The sequence below is a fragment of the Vulpes vulpes genome, chromosome 11 (assembly GCF_048418805.1).
Source record: "Vulpes vulpes isolate BD-2025 chromosome 11, VulVul3, whole genome shotgun sequence".
NCBI classification, from domain to species: domain Eukaryota; kingdom Metazoa; phylum Chordata; class Mammalia; order Carnivora; family Canidae; genus Vulpes; species Vulpes vulpes.
In genome coordinates, this window is record NC_132790.1 from 82,485,871 (window position 1) to 82,508,579 (window position 22,709).

The 22,709-nt window shown below is 47.7% G+C and overlaps 1 protein-coding gene across 3 annotated transcripts in view; it reads left to right on the plus strand.

Annotated features, from left to right (window-relative positions):
* The window catches only part of EPHB1 (EPH receptor B1), a 471,107-nt gene extending 448,859 nt beyond the window's left edge, over positions 1-22,248 (plus strand). For all 3 annotated transcript variants that reach the window (XM_072726912.1, XM_072726913.1, XM_072726911.1), the window contains 4 exons: positions 8,738-8,887; positions 15,214-15,407; positions 17,301-17,456; positions 20,776-22,248. In XM_072726912.1, the coding sequence (XP_072583013.1) occupies positions 8,738-8,887; positions 15,214-15,407; positions 17,301-17,456; positions 20,776-20,884 (609 nt within the window). In that variant the 3' untranslated portion in view covers positions 20,885-22,248. The remainder of the gene's footprint in view (positions 1-8,737; positions 8,888-15,213; positions 15,408-17,300; positions 17,457-20,775) is intronic.
* Positions 22,249-22,709: the final 461 nt, after the last annotated feature.

Sequence of the window (22,709 nt, forward strand, 5' to 3'; positions counted from 1 at the left end):
GCGCGGAGCCTGAGCTCATGGGGGAGGCACAGGGGCAAAGGTGGGATGGCCATCACAGGTTATTGACAGAGACAGGAGCCCCGGGGACAGAGGGACAAGTAGGAAAGCCCTGGGGTCAGTCCTCTTAGGGTGGGCCTGGGCTAAGAGTGGACAGCAGTGAAGCAGTGTGGGGCTCCGAGAAAAAGCACAGCACTTGCCTTTTTCAGAGGAGCAGTGGATACATAGTGGACATGGCGCAGGAAGCAAAAGGTCGATGGCAGGGTGACTGCCTCACCCCTTCCTCAACCTGCCCCTCCTCCGTTCCCTGATCCTCACCACAACCTTGTCCACCAAAGGACCCAGAGGTTCACGGACCCCCCTCCACCTCGGGAATGGGCAGTTCTTTTCAGCGGTAGGCATGATGGATTCATTCTTGCTTCACCAGGTCCTTGATGAGGACTGGCTCCCTCCCTGCGTCACCAGCAGTCCACCATCTGGGAAGGCCAAGGGCAGAGAATCTGCAGCCCACTGCAGACTCACTCACTCCAGGGGCCTGCTTTTTAGGAGCGTTGAGAGCAAGACCCAGGCTTCTGGGACTGCACCAGGAGAGACCAGGCCCACCCTGTCCCTGAGCCCATTAGCGCTTCAGGATTCCCAGGACAGTGCCCTCTTCAGGGCAGCAGTGGTATGGTTCCCTGGCCTGGCCCAGAGAAGGGAGCAAGACACAGCCTCTTGGCAAGTGAATGAAGGCAGCCAGTGAATTCTTTGGCCCCTGCCTCTCCCCCTTTCTTTTTAATTATAAACTCAATAAGTGGCTGTGTGACAAAAATAATAATAATAATGCCTGCCCCCATCTCAGCCATCAGGGGCTATTTCGAGGGTGAGTAGTAAAAGACAGCTGTTTGCCTTGCTGCTAGAGTACAGAGAGACAGCGTCTGTTTGGTTGAACGGGATTTTTTTTTTCCAGCTGGGAAACGTCACCAAGTGGCCTTTCTGTTCTTCACACATGAAACACACACTATCATCCGCATATTTTTAGTTAATTTATGTCCAAATAGGCCTTTCTCTAGCTGCTGGAAAATTATGTTTGGGCTGCAATTACCTTTCGCAGCATCTCACAGAAGGGTTTCAGTGCTCGCAAAGCTCAGGGGAGAGGTAGCAAGGACCCCACTGACTGTAAATCTCTCCATTTGTAGTTATTCAAATCACATATTTTATTACGAGGACAAAATACATTGTGTCATTCATTTTGGAGAAGCAACTAATGCTTCAAGAAAAGCTTTGAAAAACATTCTATTTAGAAACAATTTTGTCTGCAGCCAACGCAGTGTGTCTTTCTAGGTTGTCTTTTCTCCCAGCCCTTTTTCTCTGTTATTTGTGTCATTTGCATGACAAATAAGACCATCCTCTCCAAAAGCTCACCTGTTCCTGCAGCCTGTTTCCCACCTAAAGTTCTAATTCTCTGTATGTTGCATCATAATCCTTAGCATGGTAATAAATTACAGTGTCACCATCAAGATTGTGGCTTCTGGAAAGAAATAAGCAGCAGGGCCAGATGAACTCTCTCAGAAGATGGAGAGACTGTTTTCATGCAAATTCCTGGCATCCTGGGGAACTAGGAACAGCCTCTTTATTATATAGACTCGATTGCAATTCCGCAGCCAGAAGCCATTTCCACTGGCTGTTAGAAGCTGGTAACACTCAAGAAAGATAACCTTTTAGGCAGAACCTGCTTTTCCTTCCTGGCTGATACGGGTCTTATCTGGAAAAATCACTTTGCTGATTAGGTTGGGTGAAATGGGTCAGTGTACTTTCAGAGCGCTTTTGAATAGAGACGTTCGTTCTAATATACTTTCTTAATTTAATGGTTAGAGCCACGTTAGACTTCTCGGTCCAGGGCAGTGGACAGTGACTAGGGAACAGGAGGAGGGTGTGTCCCATCCACGCACCCTGACCGCAGGGCCATCTGTGTCTGAGCTGTCCACAGAGGGCTGCACAGAGCCCCTCTCAGGGACAGAGGCCTCACCTAGGCCGACCAGCTGCACGGTCAGGACGGCCACTGCTCCACAGGGAGTGTCCGAAGGCCACTCCAGAGGGACACTTTCTGTGCAATGGAAACTTCAATTCACCCCACACTTCCCTTCGCCCATAGCTATACTTGGTGGAAACTTTGGTGAAACCAGCTTGCTGCCTTTTTCCCATCATTTTGAGATCTTTTGAGGTTTAGCGCAATGTTGGCAAATACATGCCCTATATATAGCCATTCATTCCCTCACCCGTGGCAGACATCGCTCATCAGTCACGGCCCTCTTCCTTGCTGAGCCCAGATGAAGTCTCGGAATCCTTCTCAACCCAGTCATTAACAATGCCCAGAGTTGGTATTCAAGATAAGACCTCACTCAATCCATGATTTATGCTTGGCGGGTCTATGCCAGTGGTTCTTCAAGTGTGGGAACCACACTGGGAATTTGTTAGAAATGTACATTCTCAAACCCTATCCCCAGAACTGGTAAATTCGAAAGTCTGGATTAGGGTTCTGTGATGTGTATTTTAACAAGACTTCCAGGAGATTCTTATGTACACTCAAATTTAAGAACCACTGTTCCAGGCTGGTGGCTGCATTCTAATGACTGCACATTAGCATCACCTGAAGCATGTTAAAATGTTAAAATCTACCAGCACTTAGGCTCCACCACAACCAGAGATTCCATATAAATTAGGATACGTGTTGGCATTTAAAAAAAAGGAAGGAAGGAAGGAAAGAAGGAAGGAAGGAAGGAAGGGAGGAAGGAAGGAAGGAAGGAAGGAAGGAAGGAAGGAAGGAAGGATGGAAGGAAGGAAGGACGGAAGGACGGCAAGCCTTTTCCAGAGTGATTCCAATGGACAGCCAGGTTGGAGAACCACCAGCCTAGGTTTTCTGGGTATGCCAAGAATGAGGGTATTGATGCTGCCTTCAGCTCTTGCCATACACAGCTAAGATGCAGCTGCCTAGGCCTAGAGTGGCCAAGCTGGGTCTTTGGCCACTCTGGTACAATGAGGATAGATTCTTCCTTGGGCATATCATGCCTCTCCAGCAAGTAGGAGTAGCGACAGTGGCTCCAGCATGGTCATCAGAGCTGCCTTCTGACTGTTGTCCTCATTACCACACCAGCGGAAGGGCCATGGTGCTGCCTCTTGATGTCCTCACCACGCAGCGCTCACATTGCTAAAGGAAGGGCAGTTCTTTCAAGGTGTACACTGGCCTGGGTCTGATCAACAGCGCCAAGGAAATGTCAACAGAGGGGGCCGAGGTTTACCTGCTGGGCTTCCATCTAAATGGTACAGGTACTCTCACTCCCAAATCCCACTGCCCCCTAGCGGCAGCCCGGGGTAGCTCTGCCACCTGGGAATTCAGCAGCAGTATTTTTAAGCTAGGGCCTGATAAATATTTATATCCTCAGTGTATTAGTTTTCTGTGACTGCTTTTACAAAGTACCACAAACTGTGCGGCTTTAAACAACAGGGATTTATTCTCTCTCTGTTCTGGAAGATAGAAGTCTAAAACCAAGGTGCTGGCTGGATCAAGCTTCTTCCCCGCTCCCAAAGCTCTAGAGAACAATCTCTTCCATGACTTTCTCTTAGTTTCCGGCTATTGCTGTCAATCCTTGGCATTCCTTGGCTTGCAGGTACATCATTCCAATCTCTGCCTCCATCTTCATATGTTATTCCCTCCTGTCCGTCTCTGTGTCTTCACATCGCCTTCTTTGGATACCAGTCATTGGATGTTGGGTCCACCCCCCATCCAGTATGATCTCATCTTACTTGGTCACATTTTGAAACACTCAATTTCCAAATAAGGTCACATTCACTGGTACAGAAGGTTAGAACTTGAACATATGTCTTTTGAGGGGGGACGGGATACAATCCAACACACACAACTCAATAAATCTCTTTTAATGGTAACAAAAATACATTGAGCGGTTTACACATACAACATGTTGAATCTTCACAACAACTCCAATATGTTTTATATGTTGTAAACGTTTTGGAGAGTTGTTTATTGTGAAATTCAGAGATATTACATGATGCTCTTGGTCATAAACCTATAGCTTCCAGACTTCAAGGAGATTCCTCATGCAGCATGATCCCAATATTTGATGAACAAGTCTTTTATCACCATACTCAGTATTCATGAGTGTCTGGATTCCTGCTATATCCCCACTGAGACTTCATCTCACACAAGATGGCAGAGAAAAGTACTGTAGCAATGCCTCTCGCCCACAGAAGTGTTACTTTTATGGGCATCACTAGGATAAGTAATCAGCAAGGGGAATCGATGTGATGCTCAGACTTTGGCCTGTAAAACTCCACAATTGACTGGGTTTTAGGACCAAAACTATGAGCTGTGCCTGTTTAATCTCACTGTGACAGGAGAGTGAGCTGGCTGGTGGCACTGGGGCTATCCCTTGATCCTCAAGAATGGAGCTGAGGCTCATCACTGACTGCCTCATCTCCGCAGGGATGTGGGGCAGCATGGGTACTTTAAACAACAGGAATTTATTCTCTCTCTGTTCTGGAAGCTAGAAGTCTAAAACCAAGGTGCTTGTTGCAGTCTGCAACAAGTCTGCAGTCTGCAGGTACTAAAGTACCTGAAGGTACCTAAAGTACCTGTACACTAAGACCCACCACCTGTTCGTCACAGCTGCTGGCAGGTTGACCCTGAAGATGGCTGGGTTAGAATTAATCCACTGCCAAATATCTGCTCTTATTTTGTCAAAGTACACACACATACACACACACACACACACACACATACATATACACACACGTTTTCTAGTTTATCTTATACCAGAGTTAAGGCATGATTATTCTGAAGCAGTGAATTTCAAACTTTTGAAGAATATCTCAACAGCACAACAGTGCAAAGCTTTACAGGAAAGGTCAGTGTATGAAGTCCTGTGGGGAGCCTAGGGCCCTGATGGTGGGGAGATGCTCCTCCCTCCTCTTCCCTTCTCCCTCCTGCACAACCAGCAGTGAGCCATGGGAGCTCTGGGGAAACTGGATCCCTGCAGGATGCAGACTGCTTTCAAGTCCCTGGGGATAGCAGTCACCTGGCATCTTGCAGAAACACTGTGCTGGGGGACAGTGCTCCCTTGAAACCTGGTGTCAGCCTCCCTCTGCCCATGTGGATGCAGATTCCTTCCCAGTGAGCCTCATCTGTTCCTCAACCCCCTGAGAATTCTTCCCTCATGTTCTTTCTCATCCAACAGAGCAAACCACTCCTCCTCTGTGCTCCTTCCTCCTTCCTGCTTTGGTGGGAGCCAGTGACTTCTAGAGCATGTTGCAATCAAATGAATGCTTTGGCCTTGGGCCTTCGGGTCCAGACTTCCCTTCCGGTCGGAGGACTGTCCTCACTAACAAACCTCTGTCTGCTGTAACACCATTCCATTAACTTTTCTTCCGTTCTCCCTCCACAGGGCTGGTCACTATACTCTAAATTAATAGCTTTCCTTTCACTCATCCAAAGACAAGCTAAATAATCATCACCGTAGTTACCTCTGAGCATCAGAAGGTAATGCTGATGACGTGATGTTTGAAAAGCTGGGAGGAATAGTTGAAAATTGTCAGGAAGGACAGCACCCAGCCTTGTGCTCCTTGTGCTTTCCCTTCCTTTTGTTCGCCTCAGAGGTCAGCATCTCCTGCTCTCTTGGCTGAGTGGGAGAGCTGGTGTGACAAGCTGTCACCTGTCTGTCCAGGGCGGCTCTTCTGGAAGGCTCTGCTCCCTGCTGGGATTGGAGGGGTGGGTGGCCGTGACAGGCCAAACTCAGTGTTCAGTGAGGCCCAGCAGCACAAGGTGGCGGGAGGGCTGAGGCGCTTTGCCAGCAGGCCCAGCTCCGCCACTTTACATGCAAGAGGGAGCAACTCAACAGCTGTCACCGGCAGCCCCTGGGGTCTGCTCCAGACTTGGCAGAGAGGACACCTTCAGACTCCCAAACCACCTCTTTGAAATTCAGAAGAGCCACTTCATGTCCCCTCCCCCTCTCTGACACAACCATACACACACAAGATAAGCCCGAACTCGCTTCTCCACAGACCTACACGGCCAAGCTTTCTCTCTGTCTCACACTCTGCTCTCACACATATTGATAAGTACTCACAGAGCCCCATTCTCTCTCTCTCTCTCTCTCTCTCTCTGTCTCTGTCTCACACACACACACACATACACACACACACAGGGAGAGTCACATTTCTTCTCTGTCTCACACACACACATACACACAGAGTCACATTCTCTCTCCCATTTACACACACACACACATATATATACACAGTCACATTCTTTCTCTCTCTCTCTCTCTTTCTCTCTCTCTTTCTCATACACACACACACAGACATACTCACATTCATTAAACTCCTGCTCTCTCCTGCCTCACTTAGCCCAGGTATTGTGAGAGATCAGAAACCCCTTCCTTGGGGCCCAGGTGTGGTGTCCACCTCAGTGGTGGACACTGGCACCCAAGTGTTTAATGACTCCTGGTTCACTGGCTGAATTTTCCACCTCTCTTCCCAGCCATGGGCACCTTGTAGATAAAACCAGTGAGCTCATTCCTGTTCTGGAGGATGATGAAAACAAAGCACCCCGGTGCGGCAGAGGTCCAGGCCTGCCCTCCAGGCATTTGTCACGTTGCTGGTATTTGAGCTGAAGATGTCTCCTGCCACGAAGGCCTGCCATCATCCTCGGGGAAATCAGGACTGGCTTCTTTGCAGGAAGCTGGATGTGCACCTGGGGAGATTCGGGCCTGGCAGGGCAGCCGTTACTCCTCCCAGGCTCTGGTCAGGAAACCAGATAGAAATGCACTTTGTTGCTTGCTCCTTTTTCTGTCACTTGCACTCAGATTAACAACTTACACATTTTAAAGGTATTTTTGCCAAAGTCCAACATGCATCTCTGGTGATTGGAACAGATCGTGAGAGCGGTCAGCATAAAAATAGCCTCCTTCGGCGGAGGCATGAGGCAGATGCGGACGGGAGGGGGGAGCCTCATGTATTGTGCAGTCAGAGACCAGGGAGAGGGAAAGGCTGGGGAGGGAGAGCCCGCTACTTGGCAGGAAGATGTGAAAATGAGGATCATGTTTGTTCTAGAGATTGGTGAGCTATGGAGGGCAGTGTTGGCCAGTGCCCCCACTTCACTCCGAGGAGCAGAGTGGCATCGGTCCCCTGCAGAGTGTGCCCTGTGCTTCACCCCCCCCATTCCCCTTAGGGACTGCCAAGCTGCAGCCACGTTGGGCTCCCCCTTGCAGGTAGTTATCATCCCTACTCCTACCCCAGCGCCTACGCATGTTTTTCCCTGCCTTGACTTCCCTCCTCCCTCCTCTTTGCCTGGTTAACTTTTGCTTGTCCCCTGGGACTGAACATATGGTGAAGTAACAGTTCCCACGGGTGCAACATGTCAGGCCCTGTCCCAAGCACTGTGTGGATAGTAACCCACACCATCCACAATCAGACTACATCGTGTGTGATCATTACCCCCATTTTGCTGATGAGAAAGATTGGCACAGAGAGGTTAGGTAACTTGCCCTAGGTCACATGAGTTGAAAGGGGCAGTACTGGAATCTGAACCCAACCAAAGGCTCTAGGTGCTCTTAACTCCACAGGACGCTGGCCCTCTGGCTACTGCCAGCCACCTTGCCCACCCACTACCTATGTTACGGAGTCTCCTGGTTGTCACAATGCCCTATGTCCCCCTGGGCTGCACACTCCTCACTTTCCATCCTGCTAACAACACATTTCAAGTGTCTGTTGTCTGTCTGCCTCCCCATTCCCTATGCAGCCCGAGGGCAGGGACCATGGCTGGCTCATCTCTGGGATACCTGCATCTCAAAAGGGGCTTAGCACAAAGTGATACCCATTGCCTAATGTTGACGGGGCAGATGAATGAATGGATGGCTATCAATCCCTTAGGTACACAAAACAGCCCATGGTCTGGCAGACAAGCTGAAGGCCAAGCAGAGATCCAAGCTGGAAACATCCAGCGTGGGGTTGGAGGGCAAGAAGAGAAGCAGGCATAAAAGTAGAAAGTGTATCTCCAACCTTTAAAGATCAACCAACACCGAGAGGCAGGGAAGGTAGCCAGTGTCCGCAGAAACCTGAGCACCCTTCACCCCAGGGCAGCCCAGGGCTGTCCCCAAGCTGCAGGATGAGGAACACTCTCCACTGCCCCTGCATACAGGTAGAACATGATGAGGAAACTGGGGCAGAAGGCAGCACAGTGTGATCCTGTCGGAAGCCCCCAGGAAGTACTGCCTACCACTTGCCTGTTTTTGCATTTGTTTTGCTTCCTCCTGACTCAGTGCTGTGAGTGTTACAGAGCTGCAGAACGAAGACTGCCATAACCACATCTCACGGCTCACATGGCCAATCTTGTGTAGTATGGAACTGTATGTTGGGTTGCACATACATTTCCACTCCCTCTCCCACCCACCCCTGCAATGGCCACATGAGGATCAGTGTGCGGGGAACTGGGGACCAACGAAGCTTCAGTACAGCCGTCGCCTCACGGGTGGTGTGCCCACATTCAGTGTGAGAGCAGCACGGCCCACAAGGATCCTCCTTGAGCCCCTGTATGCAGGTGCATAAAGGCAGTGCGGACTACCCTGGCTGTCCTGATTCATGAGACAGGAGGGTAGGGGAGCGGAAAGGATGTGCATGCAGAGTTCATTTTCTCCTGCCTTCAACTAGAAACCTGACAGTTGGGCTGACCGGCTTCTCTGTCTTCCAGGGAGGAAAGATCCCCGTGAGATGGACAGCTCCAGAGGCCATTGCCTACCGCAAGTTCACGTCTGCCAGCGATGTCTGGAGCTACGGGATTGTCATGTGGGAAGTCATGTCGTTTGGAGAGAGACCCTACTGGGATATGTCCAACCAAGATGTGAGTGTCAGTGGTACCTGGTTGCCACAAACCCCCATCCAGGGGTTCCCACGGGCAGTGGCATGCCAGATCTTCCTATCTGGTTTCAGCTCAGGGCCTTATAATCTGAACATGGGGTGTCCGGGCATGGAGTGGGGGTGGGGGCAGTGCAAGGACCCCCCTCGGCACCAATGTTGGAGCCAACCGAGGAGTCCAGCATGAAGATATGACAATCCCAATACCTCCAAAGGCCCATATAGGTGCCGGGGCCAATCCAGGAGCCCCGGGGCTGGTTCTGAATGGCTGTGGACGATGAACTAGAGAAGGATAGAGCAGGAGATTCGGCCCTGCTTCAAAGCGCCCAGCCTGCATGTTGTCCCTGTGTACACATCAGGGGGGAGCAATGCTGTCTGTTCTGACAGATGCGCTGTTGGGGGCCATGGGCTGCCATGAGCCAGTTACAGTTTCTCTGTGGCTCACACCTCTTCTTAAAGAGAAGAATGGGAAAGGGCCCTTCTTTCCTGAGAGTCTACTCTTTGGGGGCCTTTGTCACCTATCAGTGAAGGAGGAGCTGAGCAGGCTCCCCAAAGCCAGTCAGGTTCAGATGACCCGTGGGAGTGGGACCCTATCCGAGTGGAGGGGACCACCCCTCCAGGCTGCCTCCAAGGACAGCAAGGGGCGAGCAAGGGAGAAGAAGGATCATCTGAGATGCTTTAAGCAGAGGTGTTCCGGTTGGGACCCTTTGTTTCATAACTACTAAATGGTGAGGAAGACTTTTGAGGATGATGTGCTTTGTTAAGGCCCCGGTTGAAAGTCATATATGGATTTCCACACTGCCTTTGATCCTGCGCTGTTCCTCCGGACCATTCCGCTTTTGTATTTTTAATATCTCCTCTCCCTCTGGAGCTGAGAGGATTGCAAAGCCTGCATTCCTGTTCCACTTACTCTTCCCATCTCCTTGGGGGCAGTTATTACATTTCCCAACCTAGCAGCAGGAAGAGGCAGGGCTATCCCCAGTCCAGATCTGCTCTGCTGGGCAACTAGCTACACCATATACATCTCCATGCTTGGGTGGCTCTGGGGCACTGTTAACTTGAGAAATCTGGCCTCACCAAGCCTTCTGTCCAGCCAGAGAGTTAGAACCGTGTCAGGTGCTCAGAAGAATGAGAAAGGTGGCGGTCTGCGGGCTCAGGAAACATTTCCCGATGGGACTGTGGGGAGGGGCTGGGTCCTGCTGTAGGGGTGCACTCTGCTCCCATGGGGGCAGTGGCATCAGCCCAGGGGAGGTGAAATGGCTGCATCATTAACCAGGCCCCAGGGCCGTGGGTCCCCTCTCATCTATGATTATCCACGCCTCACCTGCACCCCTGTAGCATGTCAGAGCAGTAAATGTCAGAATTGATGTCGAAGCTGCGTTCATGAAATCAACTGCACCCCAGCTGCATCCATCCCGTCAGCTTGAGGAGTAATAAATGTGATTCAGAAACATGGAGGCCCTTCCCTGAGACTTTAATCCTATTAAGAACAATTCAGCACACATAGAATGGATTATGAAACTGTCTGACAGGCAAGATTTGACATTCAAGATATTCTCAGCAAATGAGTTCACCTATGCTGAAAACAAATGGAGCTTCTGCTATTAGACTTCCAGAACTCCCAAATCATTCGCTCAGCAAACACTGGTCACTGCTAAGCACTGCGAGTGTCGGTCGTGCTCTGGGGCGGTCACGGTCCTGCGGCGCATACACCAGGCCGTGGGGACATTTGGAAGGGGCAGGAAGGGAAGGCGTCCCAGGTATCGGATGCTTGAGCTGGGTCTCAAAGGGAAGAGGAACATGTGCCAAGTAGCAGTTTATTCCAGTTGTGCTGTATTCCACCCCCCCACACACAAAACCCCTAAGCATGGCCCCGAGGGTAGTCCTGCTCTGGGTGGAAGGTGGGCACCTGGGGGCACGAGGCCCACTTGGAGATGGCCCGGCTGAGGGAGAGCCAGGCGGACCTGCAACTGCCCGGCTGCAGCCCCACTCGGCGGAAACCACGGAGGTGGTGGCAGGGAAGGATTCTACAGATGACAATTGAACGGCTTTAAGAAAGGGAATTGCAGAGGCAAGTCGGAGTGCTGGTAATTGGGCTTCCGGAGCCCAGGAAGGTCTTTGAACATGTACAGAGAGTTTGTCAGCCAGAGAGAGAACTTGGAAGTTCTGCTGCTTGGATGTGATTGACAGAGATAATGAGAGTGGCAGTGTCTGTGGAGAGGAGCTGCGGTTTTACTGAAACATCAGAGCTCAACTTAACCCCCTCTGCCCTGGTTCCTCCACTGCTCTGAGCTTCTCCACTTCACTCTCCTCTGTGGAAGGGGGAGCAGGGGCCCTCGGACTCACTGATGGGAAAGACGTGTCCGGGGGCAGCCTCTAGCCCACTGAGGACAGGAGGGCCAGGGCAGGGGGCCCCTGCTCATCTCCCAAGAAGCTCCAGTCCCTTCCTCGGAGGCACTGGGGTCAGACCACCTGCCTCTGGCCCCACCCAGTTCCTTCCCCCTAACCCTACTCCCCCACCCCTGCCTTGTCCGGGTACAGGGAAACAAAGGCAGTCCCTCACCACTCCCTGGCCTGGCCCCTTAGGGTCCAGGGCATTGGCTTGTGCTGACCTTCAGAGGCCCGGAGAGTTGCTGCAGACCATTCCAAGTGAGCTAGCAGGCTGCTCTGCTCGGGTGACAGTTGCCTCAACTGGCTCTCGCTTCTTATGGAAATACCATCTACTCTCATTCTAGTCCCCAGTGTTTTCAACATCCGTGTATCTCATCCTGTTACAAAACAAGGGAAGGGGCCCAGGACTCACTCCCATTCTCAGGTCTGCTCAGAACACCCTATGCCCCCAACCTTGGGCCGTATCTTTCCATACAGTTCAAATGTGGTCACTGGTGTTTACACCATCAGGTGGCCAGATGTAAGGTGCTTCTCCATGTCTCCTCCCTGTTTTCCATACCTGCTAGCAAAGCAGATGTGACAGAGAATAATTCCAAAACCCCATTAGAGGACCATAATTATTTTTCTGAAATAAAAATGTTTTGATTAAAAGTTATATACTCAGAAAATTTGGAAAGCACCCAGATCCTTAAAAAGAATAAAATTCTCCAAAGGCACAGCACTTCAATGAAAGATTTGAGCAGATAAATCAATTAATGACCTAGGTAATGTTTTTCTTTAGGGTGGCAGGTAAAGGCTTTTTTTTTTCAATGTACAAGAGGCATCATTGCTTCCAGAATATCAACCCAAGTAGTAACGGCAAAATTATCTAGAAGACATAGCAAATGGCACAAAGTCCCATTTTGTAAACATGAATGGCTATCCTCTATTCTAGAAGATGAGAAATAAGGATCTGGAATCAATTAACCCTCTACTATGTGCTTGGTGCTTCTCAAACACAATCCTCCTAGACCTCCAAGTGACCAGCTTCAGAACAGTAACCCCCTTTGCAGAGACATCTACTGTAGTAGATGTGGCAGGGATGACAGCCTCCATCTGATGAAGAGTTTCCTTCTATTATTCGTGTGTGTGATGTTCAACATCACCTCGTTGTGTCATGTAATTTTTTTAATAACCCCATCTATGCAACTTTCAGAAGTCAAGTGGCTCTCCCACGGTTCTGGAGCTAAATAAGAAGTGAAACTAGGACTTGAACCCAGGCCTCCAGTGTCTTTGCCCCTAGCCAGCACAGTGTGTGGGTCTCGCTCTTGTCTGACCTGCAGGGAGGAGGGATCAGTGGTTGTGATGTCCTCTTATAAAGAAAGTCAATATACCAAACAAACAAAAGAAATACAAAAACAAGTGCCAGGAGAGTCTTCAACATTTCCAACGAGGTGGCATACAGAGGAGACAAGGGAAATGTAGTTAAGTTGCATTTGATCTGAAGCTCACAGACAGAGGATTCAGTGCATGCGTGGGTCCTCCAGGCTCTTGGTACCCTGCCAAGTACCTGGGTCAGCTGGTCACATCATGGAGCTGTGCCACCTGTAGAAGGGCCCTGACTCCAGTGCTCTTACCTGTCATAGGCAGATCCGAGAAAAACTTGTCTGTGGGGATAAGTACTATTTCGGGCTCTGGCATCAGATAATTTGAGCAGAGATGCCAGCAGTTTAGAGGAACATGAGCTGCCCCACATTGGAAGACTTTGGGAGTTCCTAGCCCCATCGGAAATTGAGTACAGACACTAGCCCCTCCTGCCGGCCCTACCTAGTTTGTCCTTAAGAAACCCAAAAAGAGTCATTCAATGGATAATCCCACTTGTCTCCACAGTGACTGGGGACTCTGTGACAGGGCCCCTCAGTCTGGCTGCCCAGAAGGAGCTGGGAAAGGGTGCCAATTTCTGAGCCAGGCTGATGGGAAGGATGCCCGGCCACTCTTCCTCATGTATTACTTGGTTTAGTTCCATACCCCTGTTTGCTGCCATGAAGACACCAAACAGCTCCACAGGCGGTTCTCCAGGCTGAGATTACAATGGCAGCCCCACAGATAGTTTGGAAAGGGGGCTTCCAGGTATTCTGAACTTAAAATCAGACACCCCTGAGACTTATTCTCAACTCTACCATTTCCCAGCTGTGAGTTCTCTGGCAGGTTACTTGACTGTGTGCCTCTGCTTCCTCCTGGGGAAAACAGGCTGTAATACCCTCCTAAGAGGATAGCCGGTAAGCTGATTGACAAAAGTTTGGCAGAGGTAAAAATCTGTTGGTGGTGCAACATATTCAAACGTGAATGCTCCCAGTCGACCAGTTTGTATATCGTGCTAATATCGGTATGGTCTGTATGCTTGTTTGTTTTTCCACCACCTAGAATGGAGGGAATAATATGCCTTGATTATCTCTAATGACTTCAGGTCATATTATCTCATACCCCACTTCATGTCCTATGTATTGGGCATAGAATGTATGAAAAATGTAAAATGATTGAAACTATTCCCTTTCTGTCTGCAAGGTTAAAAAAAAAAAAAGAATAATCAGTTGAAATAAATCTGACATTTTTTTTTAATCTGACATTTTTTAAAGTAGAGGCAAAAACACCCGAAAATCCCTGAACTCCAAATTATTTCCTTTGTTGTGTAAGGTGCTTGAGCTGTTTATTTTAATATAAAATCAATGTATAATTATTACAGAAAGTAAAAACACAAACAAGTGAAAAAGAGAAACATAAAGAACGTTCATGGGTCTACCTGCCCAGAGGCAACCACCATTAACACCATGGTATAGATCTTTCTGAGGTCTTTCGCATGCATGTGTATAATTACTGTTTTTTGTTTTGTTTTGATTTTTGTTTTTTACAAAAGCAAGATTATACTATACCTGCAGTTATGTGCAGCCTGCTCTTTTACCTAATATTATAATGTGAGTACATTTCCATTTCAATAGGTACATTTTTGCAACATCACTTCAAGGCGCTGCTCATTGTATTCCAGGCCTTCCATTGTGGTAGGAGGGACCATAATAAATTCATATGTTTAGTACTGCATCGTTTACAATTATTTTCCCTGATGACGAAAAGCGCAGAGGAGGCATAATTGATTTAAATGAATTGGAAATTAAGAAGTGAAGTGTAAAAAAAAAAAAATCCTTACAACACATGAAAAGCAGACAAAAGTACTTAAAGATCTAGAAATCTTAACAAAATTGTCCCCTGGAGTCTGCACAAATTACCAAAACCTGATTGGATATATTCATTTTAGCTTGCCTTGTTATTTTGACCATTGTTGTTGTACTTAACCAGTTTGTGTAGCCAAATTATCTTCAGTCCTGCTCGTGTTGCTGCATCCTGAAGACTAAGGCAAACAGTGCACGGGAAGCATCTAGAGGAGCCCTGGCACGGAGTAGGCTATCAAAAGCTGATTCCTTCCTTCCTTCCATTAGCAGTATAAGGGCTAGCCCACCGCAGACTTTGGAGGATATTCTTTATAACTAACAAACTCACTAGGTTTCTTTCCCACGTGCCATTGCTTCATCACCCCCAGTTCTACCAGCTGCCATCAAGGCAGAATGGGGCCTGTTGTCCTTTTAAAGAGAGGAGAAGCTCAAGCCATTCACCAGCTCGTTCTTCAGTAAGCATTCAGAGAGATCCAGTGTGTGTCAGGCCTTTGCTCCAGGTGCTGGGGACACGAAGGAACAGTAAGATGTGGTCCTCACTTTCAAGAAGCCCACAGTCTAGGTGGAAAAGGCCACGTACACATTAAAATCCATGATGGTGAGAGGTATAGGAGCATAGAATGAGGGGACTTGAGTCAGGGAGGCTCCATCCCTAGGGACTAATTTGTGAATGACTGGCTGGTGTCTTATCACCCCATTCCCATATGTGTCACTGCAGGTCATCAATGCCATTGAGCAGGACTACCGGCTGCCTCCACCCATGGACTGTCCAGCCGCTCTACACCAGCTCATGCTGGACTGTTGGCAGAAGGACCGTAACAGCCGGCCCCGCTTTGCAGAGATTGTCAACACCCTGGACAAGATGATCCGGAACCCGGCAAGTCTCAAGACTGTGGCAACCATCACCGCCGTGTGAGTCTCATGGAACAGAGTGGTTCCTAGGTGTGGGTGGCCTCATAGTCAGGGTCAGGCCCAAGAGCAAGGCTGCTAGCCTTTTGATCTATTGACAGTGAGAATGAAGTGGCTGTGCTTATCCAGTTTCTGGAAGAAACTCCAAGACTTCTCCTTTCCTTTTTCTTTTCCACCTCTCTAAAGTATTCCCCACCTCCAGCGTGGGCTATAGACAGATATCCAGATACCTGTCTGGGTCTCCACCTTCTGCTGGCTTCAGATAAGCTGAGAGCTGGGCTTTGTAATAATTGAACATATGTAATAGGAGGGGGAATGAAGCTCCACTTCTGGGAGATCCTGTTTCCAGAAGGTACCCTTTCTGGTAACCACACCAGGTAGAGCTACAGACTTGGAACCTTGGCCAACCTATTAGCAGGTAAAGGCCCTGATTGCTGTGGGACACAGAAATACAAACCCATTGGACTTATTATGAGCAAATGCACAGAACAACTTTCAGGCTCCTGTCAGCAACTGTCAGCTGTACCTTACTCATCTCCATTGCAGTGTTAACTGATTTATTAATTGATTTTATCAATCAAAGCATATTGGACATTCATATGCTAAGCACTATGCCCATTGCTGGCAGTATAGAATGAACAAGAACGACATGATTCCTGCCCTCATGGAGCTTAGAATCATTTAGGGGGTCATACCAAGATGATCACCCAAAGAAATACAAATGTGAGACCTTGATAGCCACTATGGCAAGATGGTGTGTGGTGTTGGAGAGCATGGATACATAACTCCGGGGGGCATCCCTGATGTTATTTCCAGTTGAGAGCTGAAGGGAGAGAATAAATGAAAGGAAGATGGGAAGAGAAAGACAGGTGTTTCAGGCCACGGAACAGCATATGCAGAACCTCGAGGGTGGGAAGGACAGGGCCAGTGTGTTCAGAGTCTAGTATGTGAGGGGACTGGGTCAGGACTGAGGCTGATGAGGTGGGTGAAAGCCAGACACTCAGAGCCTGTAAGCCCTGTTAATACTTCTGGGCTGATTTTCAGAGAAGTGAGCCCCCATTGAAGGGTGTGACATGAATCAGGGTCAGTGTGAGGGTTATGGACATGATGCATCTGCATTTTTCAAAGAACACCAGGCTATAGTGTGGACCTTATGTTGAGGACAAGGAACATGCATGAAGAAGACGGGCAGGAGAATATTGCAGCAATAATGACAGAGAAGATAGGGTCTTAAGTCAGAGTAATGATGCAGAGAGAGGTGGATGAGTTTAAGAGATTTTGGAGGTCAAATCTTTAATTCTTGGTGAAGGACTGGGCATGGGTATTGGGAGTTGAGGGATACTGACATATATTGACGTGGCACCCTGCTTTATGGGTTGGGTAGCAGGGTGTCTACTTTGAGAACCTGCTAGAGAAGGTCAGTGGAGGGCTGCTCTGTTCCATTTATTTCAATTACCTGAAAATAGAACCAGGGGGGAAAATATGTTACCAATAGATTTGGGAAGGCCATAATGAACTTTATATATTTTTTAAAGAACCAGATGTTTGGATGGTGAAGCTCTTCAGTTCTAGTTTACAGAGGAGTTGTAGGTCTTCTCTTCCCTCAAGACTGCATGCTGTGCCAGTCTACCTGTCTAGGCTGACTGATATGTAACAGAGTCCATAACCAAGGGTACTGGCCACCTTACCTCCAGAAGTCATGCTAACTCAGAATTCTGTAAGGAAAGAAGGGTCAGCGTGGGCTCCCCTGTAATCCTCATTCTGTCAGGAAGGAATCCTCATCCTGCCGGAAGTCTATTGTCTGACCAGAATGTGACTCTGTCCATGTACTACTTCTACAGCTGTGGGGTCACCTACTCCTTTCTCTCTCTCTCTCTCTCTCTCTCTCTCTCTCAGGCCTTCCCAGCCCCTGCTAGACCGCTCCATTCCAGACTTCACGGCCTTTACCACCGTGGATGACTGGCTCAGTGCCATCAAAATGGTCCAGTACAGGGACAGCTTCCTCACCGCCGGCTTCACCTCCCTCCAGCTGGTCACCCAGATGACATCAGAGTAAGTGACAGGAATCGCCTCTATGCAGCCTGTGGGTGGGGATCAACACTCCTTCCCTGCTATTGCTCATGGTGCGAGTCAAGTCTTGATTTCTGGCCTCACCCCCAGAGCTCCACTTCTGTATAGAACCAAGTCTGGTGCGGAAGTGCCTTGGGAAGATGGAAGGGTTGGGTGGTGAGGCTGAGATCCATCCTGGCCCCAAATGAGAGTTCTCCAAAGTCGTAGCCATATGTCATTTGCCTAATCATCAAGAGTCTATCCTCCATTTAAGTTTTTAAATTTAACCCATCAAAGAGAGCATCCAGATGGAAAGAACACAGCCAGCCAGCACTTTAAACAACATAGCGGGAGGAGGCACTGCACTGATTCAGCAACAATCCCAGACGTACGGGGGGAGCCTGGATCCGTACTTAGATAGCGCTTGTGAATAAGCATACGTTTCCATCCCCCACAAATTATTTACCAGTCTTCAGCTCCCACAGGAGTATGGAGGAATATGAAAACTAAAATTATTCAAATAAGATGAGAGCCAGAAAGGGTCTTAAACATCCATTAGTCCATCGTTTCCCCAAGTATGTTCTGAGCAGCACCCGTTCTGGGAAATGTTAATAGGTTCTCCTTGGAAAAAAGGTCCCCCGGTCAAATAAATTTGGGAAATACTGCATACTTTATCACCCTTTTGGAGACTTGCTACACATATTAGCATTGTAAAGGCCATGAGAAATCCTGAAATAAAGAAACCCATTTAAAATTATTAAATACTGTGGAACCGTATTTTTGAGGGGCAGGGTTTCATGGCACGGTAGGTTGGGAAATAATTATCTAGCTCTGCCCCCTTCCACTCAGCAGATTCAGAAAGTAGGTGAGTTAGTGCCTGAAGATCCAGGGTCCATGAGTGCCAAGGCAGGCGCTACAGCCTGCTTTCCTGAAGGCCACTTCTGTCTCCACCTACCGGTCCACCCCAGGGGCACAGAGTGCCCATACTTTGTGGCACCCTGGGATGACCTGGAAATCTTCAGAAAATACTAATGCCTGACTTCCACTCCTAGATCTTCTGGTTTAATTGGTATGAACTGAGACCTGGGCTTCTGGGCGTTTAGAACTCCCCAGGTGGTTCTCACATATAGCCAAGGCTGAGAAGTGAAATAGGCAAGGGTCGAATTTTGAGTACACACACCCTGCCAGAGGGACTTCACTGGATGCCTGGGCCACAATGCGTATGGCCAATGTGGGGGTTAGTAGCCTGTGACACACATTTCCCAAATGAGAGGATTGGTCAGTCCTCCAGGCAATTGGTGAACACTAACCGATGACCTGTTATGTCTAAGACAGAGTGCCAGGTGCCAGGTTTTCCTCCTGCTGTGGGCCAACTGCTGAGTCCCAAGGGTGAGGGGTAGTCCCATCCAGCCCCAGAAGCTGATCCCTGACTACTGCTTTGTACCCAGTCTGCCTGAAGTCCCATTCTACCTCTCTGAGATTGATTCTTGGCAGAAATTATGGAAGCTCCATTCTCCAGGGAGATGGTGCATCTAGTCTAGGATCCACTAAACATCAGAATTCATTTTTAAAATGTGGGTTCATTTTTCTGTTGATGTCTAAAAAAGGCACTCCCTGACACTATGAATTATTGTCAGGCAGCACCAAAAAAAGGGGGTGGGGGAGAAACACTTGCCAGTGGAAAACCAGCTTCCCCATCTTGCAGAGCTAACGTGGATGTCCTAGATGATTGGAGAGCCCGGATTCAGGGGCAGAAGTGAGTGCTCATGCCGGTGGGGCTGCTTCTGCTTCCCCACTCTAATGTGGCTGAGTATGGGGCCATCACCCCCTAATCCCCCACGACTGTAAGAATCAAATGGAGTAATTTCCTCAGTCCGGAAAAGGAAAAATTAAGGGATTTAGTTCAAAGTAAAAAATGTCCACACACTATTGGAGCAATTCAGTTTGTTTCTTGAGAGATAAAAGATGGAAAAAGAACATGAGCAACTAAATAAAATAGATTGCAAGACAATTTGTGAATTCGAAATTCGAGCATGCCTCTCAGAAGTGTTTGCTGAAAAGGCATGGACAATTTGACAATCTGAGGCAGCTGCAGCCCTGAGGGGATTAACCGCCAGCTGAAAGGAGAGTTTGAGGAGAGCATGGTGCCTCCCCCATGGGTCTGGGTACAAAATGATCTGCTATGCTAGGGACAGGGACATTTGGGGGGAATATAGTCTGGACCTTAGAAGAGTTCAGAGAATACCCCTTCAAGGGTGGCTAAGAACCAGATAGTCTTGAATTTGAACCCCAGCTCCATTACCAATTATCTGTTGTGTGTCCTTGAGCACATTACATAATTTCTTTGAGTCCTACTTGCCACGTCCATAAATGAGCAAATAATAATAGTACCCATCTCATTGGTTTGTGGTGAGAAGCTAACAGAATAGTGCAAGCAAAGCACTTAGCCTATTGCCTGCCTACAGGATGCACACAGGAAATGATTACTGTTAAATTACTATTATTGACTTTGAGTGGTTTGTCAATATTTAGGAAATGCTTCATTACACATAAATGAGATAGCATATGGCACATGAGAAGTACTTGAACATGCTATTTATTATTATTATTATTATTATTATTATTATTATTAACTAGGGAAAGAAGCATGGGTCTCCCCACAATTAAATATAAGTCATGAATGATTATATTAAGACTCACAGCTTAAACATGAATCTAATCAAAAACCCGCTCCTAAACATATTACTTGGATTCCCACTTGGGCAGATATTTGAAAGTTATTTTGAGATCACCCTTCTTAAAAATTCATGACATTAAAATTCAAACAGAGGCAGAAAATGGAAACTCAGGGGAAAAACATCAGAAAACCCAGCAAACCCAACATCTTTTCGATCTCAGTGGGTGATCACTAATTTAGGCAGAAAGCTCCACAGCATAACTAAAGTCCCATATAGTGTGTGCTTAGAGTGTTTAAAAAAACAACACAGAGAAAAGTTCTAATCCACCTAAGGTCATGGATACAATGAAGGGGCTGCTTCAGAACCCACAGATGAAGAACAGAGCACAACACTTCCAGGACTGTCTAAGTTGGAGGGGCCATTGGAGTCTAGGGCCACTACATAAAGCAAGTGAAATTGAGCAAGAAAATAATCTAGGTAGACATTTGCCAAAGACTTGGGTAAACTTGAGTGTTGGATTTTAAAAACGTTTATTTGCTCTTCAACAATATCAAGAGCTTGCCTTCTGTGATGAGTTTTGATCGGTGAAAAGCTGCCTTAACACTAAAGTGTCTTTTTTTTATGTCTGGCTTTCTCCCTCCTAGAGACCTCCTGAGAATAGGGGTCACCCTGGCAGGTCATCAGAAGAAGATCCTGAACAGCATTCATTCTATGAGGGTCCAGATGAGTCAGTCACCAACGACAATGGCATGAGAACTCTCATTTTCTGGGGGGAGGAGAGGAAGGAAAAGGACCAGGCTCAAGAGAGAACCAGAGGTTGACCACTGTGGAATGTTCTGGAAAGATTGGCTTCTCAGCTGAGAAACACATGACATCAGTGAAGAAGAAACTGGACCTGTTCCTAATAGGCGACCTTCGTTTCTCAGTGACAGAGCATGTTTAAGATGCCTCGGGAAACCAAATCTATAATAATAAAAATATGGAAAAGTGATGTTCAACGGAAGTGAAGACAAAACAGTATGCATCGGGGGTGGGGGGGACCAAGAGAAAACTCAGCTCCCACCCTCGGGGCGCTGGAGTCACCCATCCACAGGAAGAAAGGGAAGGAGGTAGAGGGAAGAAACAGGCAGTTTTCCATTTTCTTCCTCACCAATGACATTCTTTTCTTTTCTCCTTTTGTACTCCTCCCCACGAGCCCTCTCCCTTCTCCCACATCCATTTCCCTTTGCTCATGACTCGTGTAGGGAAGTTCCTTCAAACAAACCCCAGCTCCTGAGTCTCCAGATGTCGTTCTGTCAGTTGCCAAAGGACTTTGCTGACCACTGCATGGGGGATCCAACCAATTCAATTAATGTCTTCATATTGAAGAAGAGATGTACCTTCAATTGAAAACCTTGTTTTTCTTTTGTTTGCATTTTCTGCAAAAAGGAAAAAGAAACCACAAATTGGAAAAAAAAAAAAAAAGAAAAACCTGTTTCCGTGTGCAGGAGCACACATATGTGTGTCTGTGTTCTAAAATGACTGTGCTTGTTCGTAACAGATGCAAACAAGAAAGAAGAACCAGGAAGTCTTTGCCCCCGGGAAAATCCAAAGGGGCTGGAACGTATTGTTGGTTTTGTGTTCTGGTTGGCCCAGTTGGCCTATTGGCTCAATGGGGAGAGAGGGCAGGGAGAAAAATAAAATGAAAGGGGAAAAAACTCTCAGGAGCTTGCAAATTCAGACAGGAAACAGGTGAGTCGTTTGAATTGGGTGCAGTGTGGGCCATTCTAGAATGATACTGACTGATTAATTATTCTTGGTAACATCTGAAGAGAAGGAGAAGGAAAGTGTTTCTGGAGAATGTTCTTGCACATCCCTGGAATCTGCAATTCAAGAGATGGCAAGAGAGAATTCTTCTTACCTTATCTGTGGACTGGCTTAAGCCGTGTGGCATCCGAGGAATGTTTCAAATGTGTCTGTGTTTCTCTGCATTCCTTCTTGTACCTCATTGTTCAATTCACTTTTGTAAATTCCACCTAACATTTAAATATTTTTAATTTCTCCTTTTATCTTACTCTCCTTGCTAATTTTATCTGTCTAATTAAAATGAGCAGAAGCATGTCTGGGTTTACATAGAATGGTGTCAGAGTGTGTGTTCTCACACCCCGGTGGGTCCATCCCCAAGGTACAGGAGAATCCTGAGCAGCTGTCCTTCCTTCTTCCCCTTGTAGGGGAGGGAAAAATATATCCTGGACCCTGTGACTCCCAAGAAGCAGATTATATTAGAATCACTCTCACCCATGTGACCCAAAGGAAGAACTGAATAAATATGAGAGTCTGAAGCCTCAAATATGCAGCTTAAGAAGTCACTGGCAGATAAATATAAACAATCACCAATAATACACTATCAGCCCTGATTTCAGTTCGTATATTGAGCTTAAGAAGTTCATATCCAGGCCAATCTTGTAAAAGCCACTGAAGACTGTTTTAGACTGCTTGCTTGCGGTATGTCTGTGAACAAGCTTTTGGAGGGGAGAGTTTGAGGCCATAAAAGGAGCCAAAAAAAAAAAAAGAAAGAAAGAAAGAAAGAAAGAAAGAA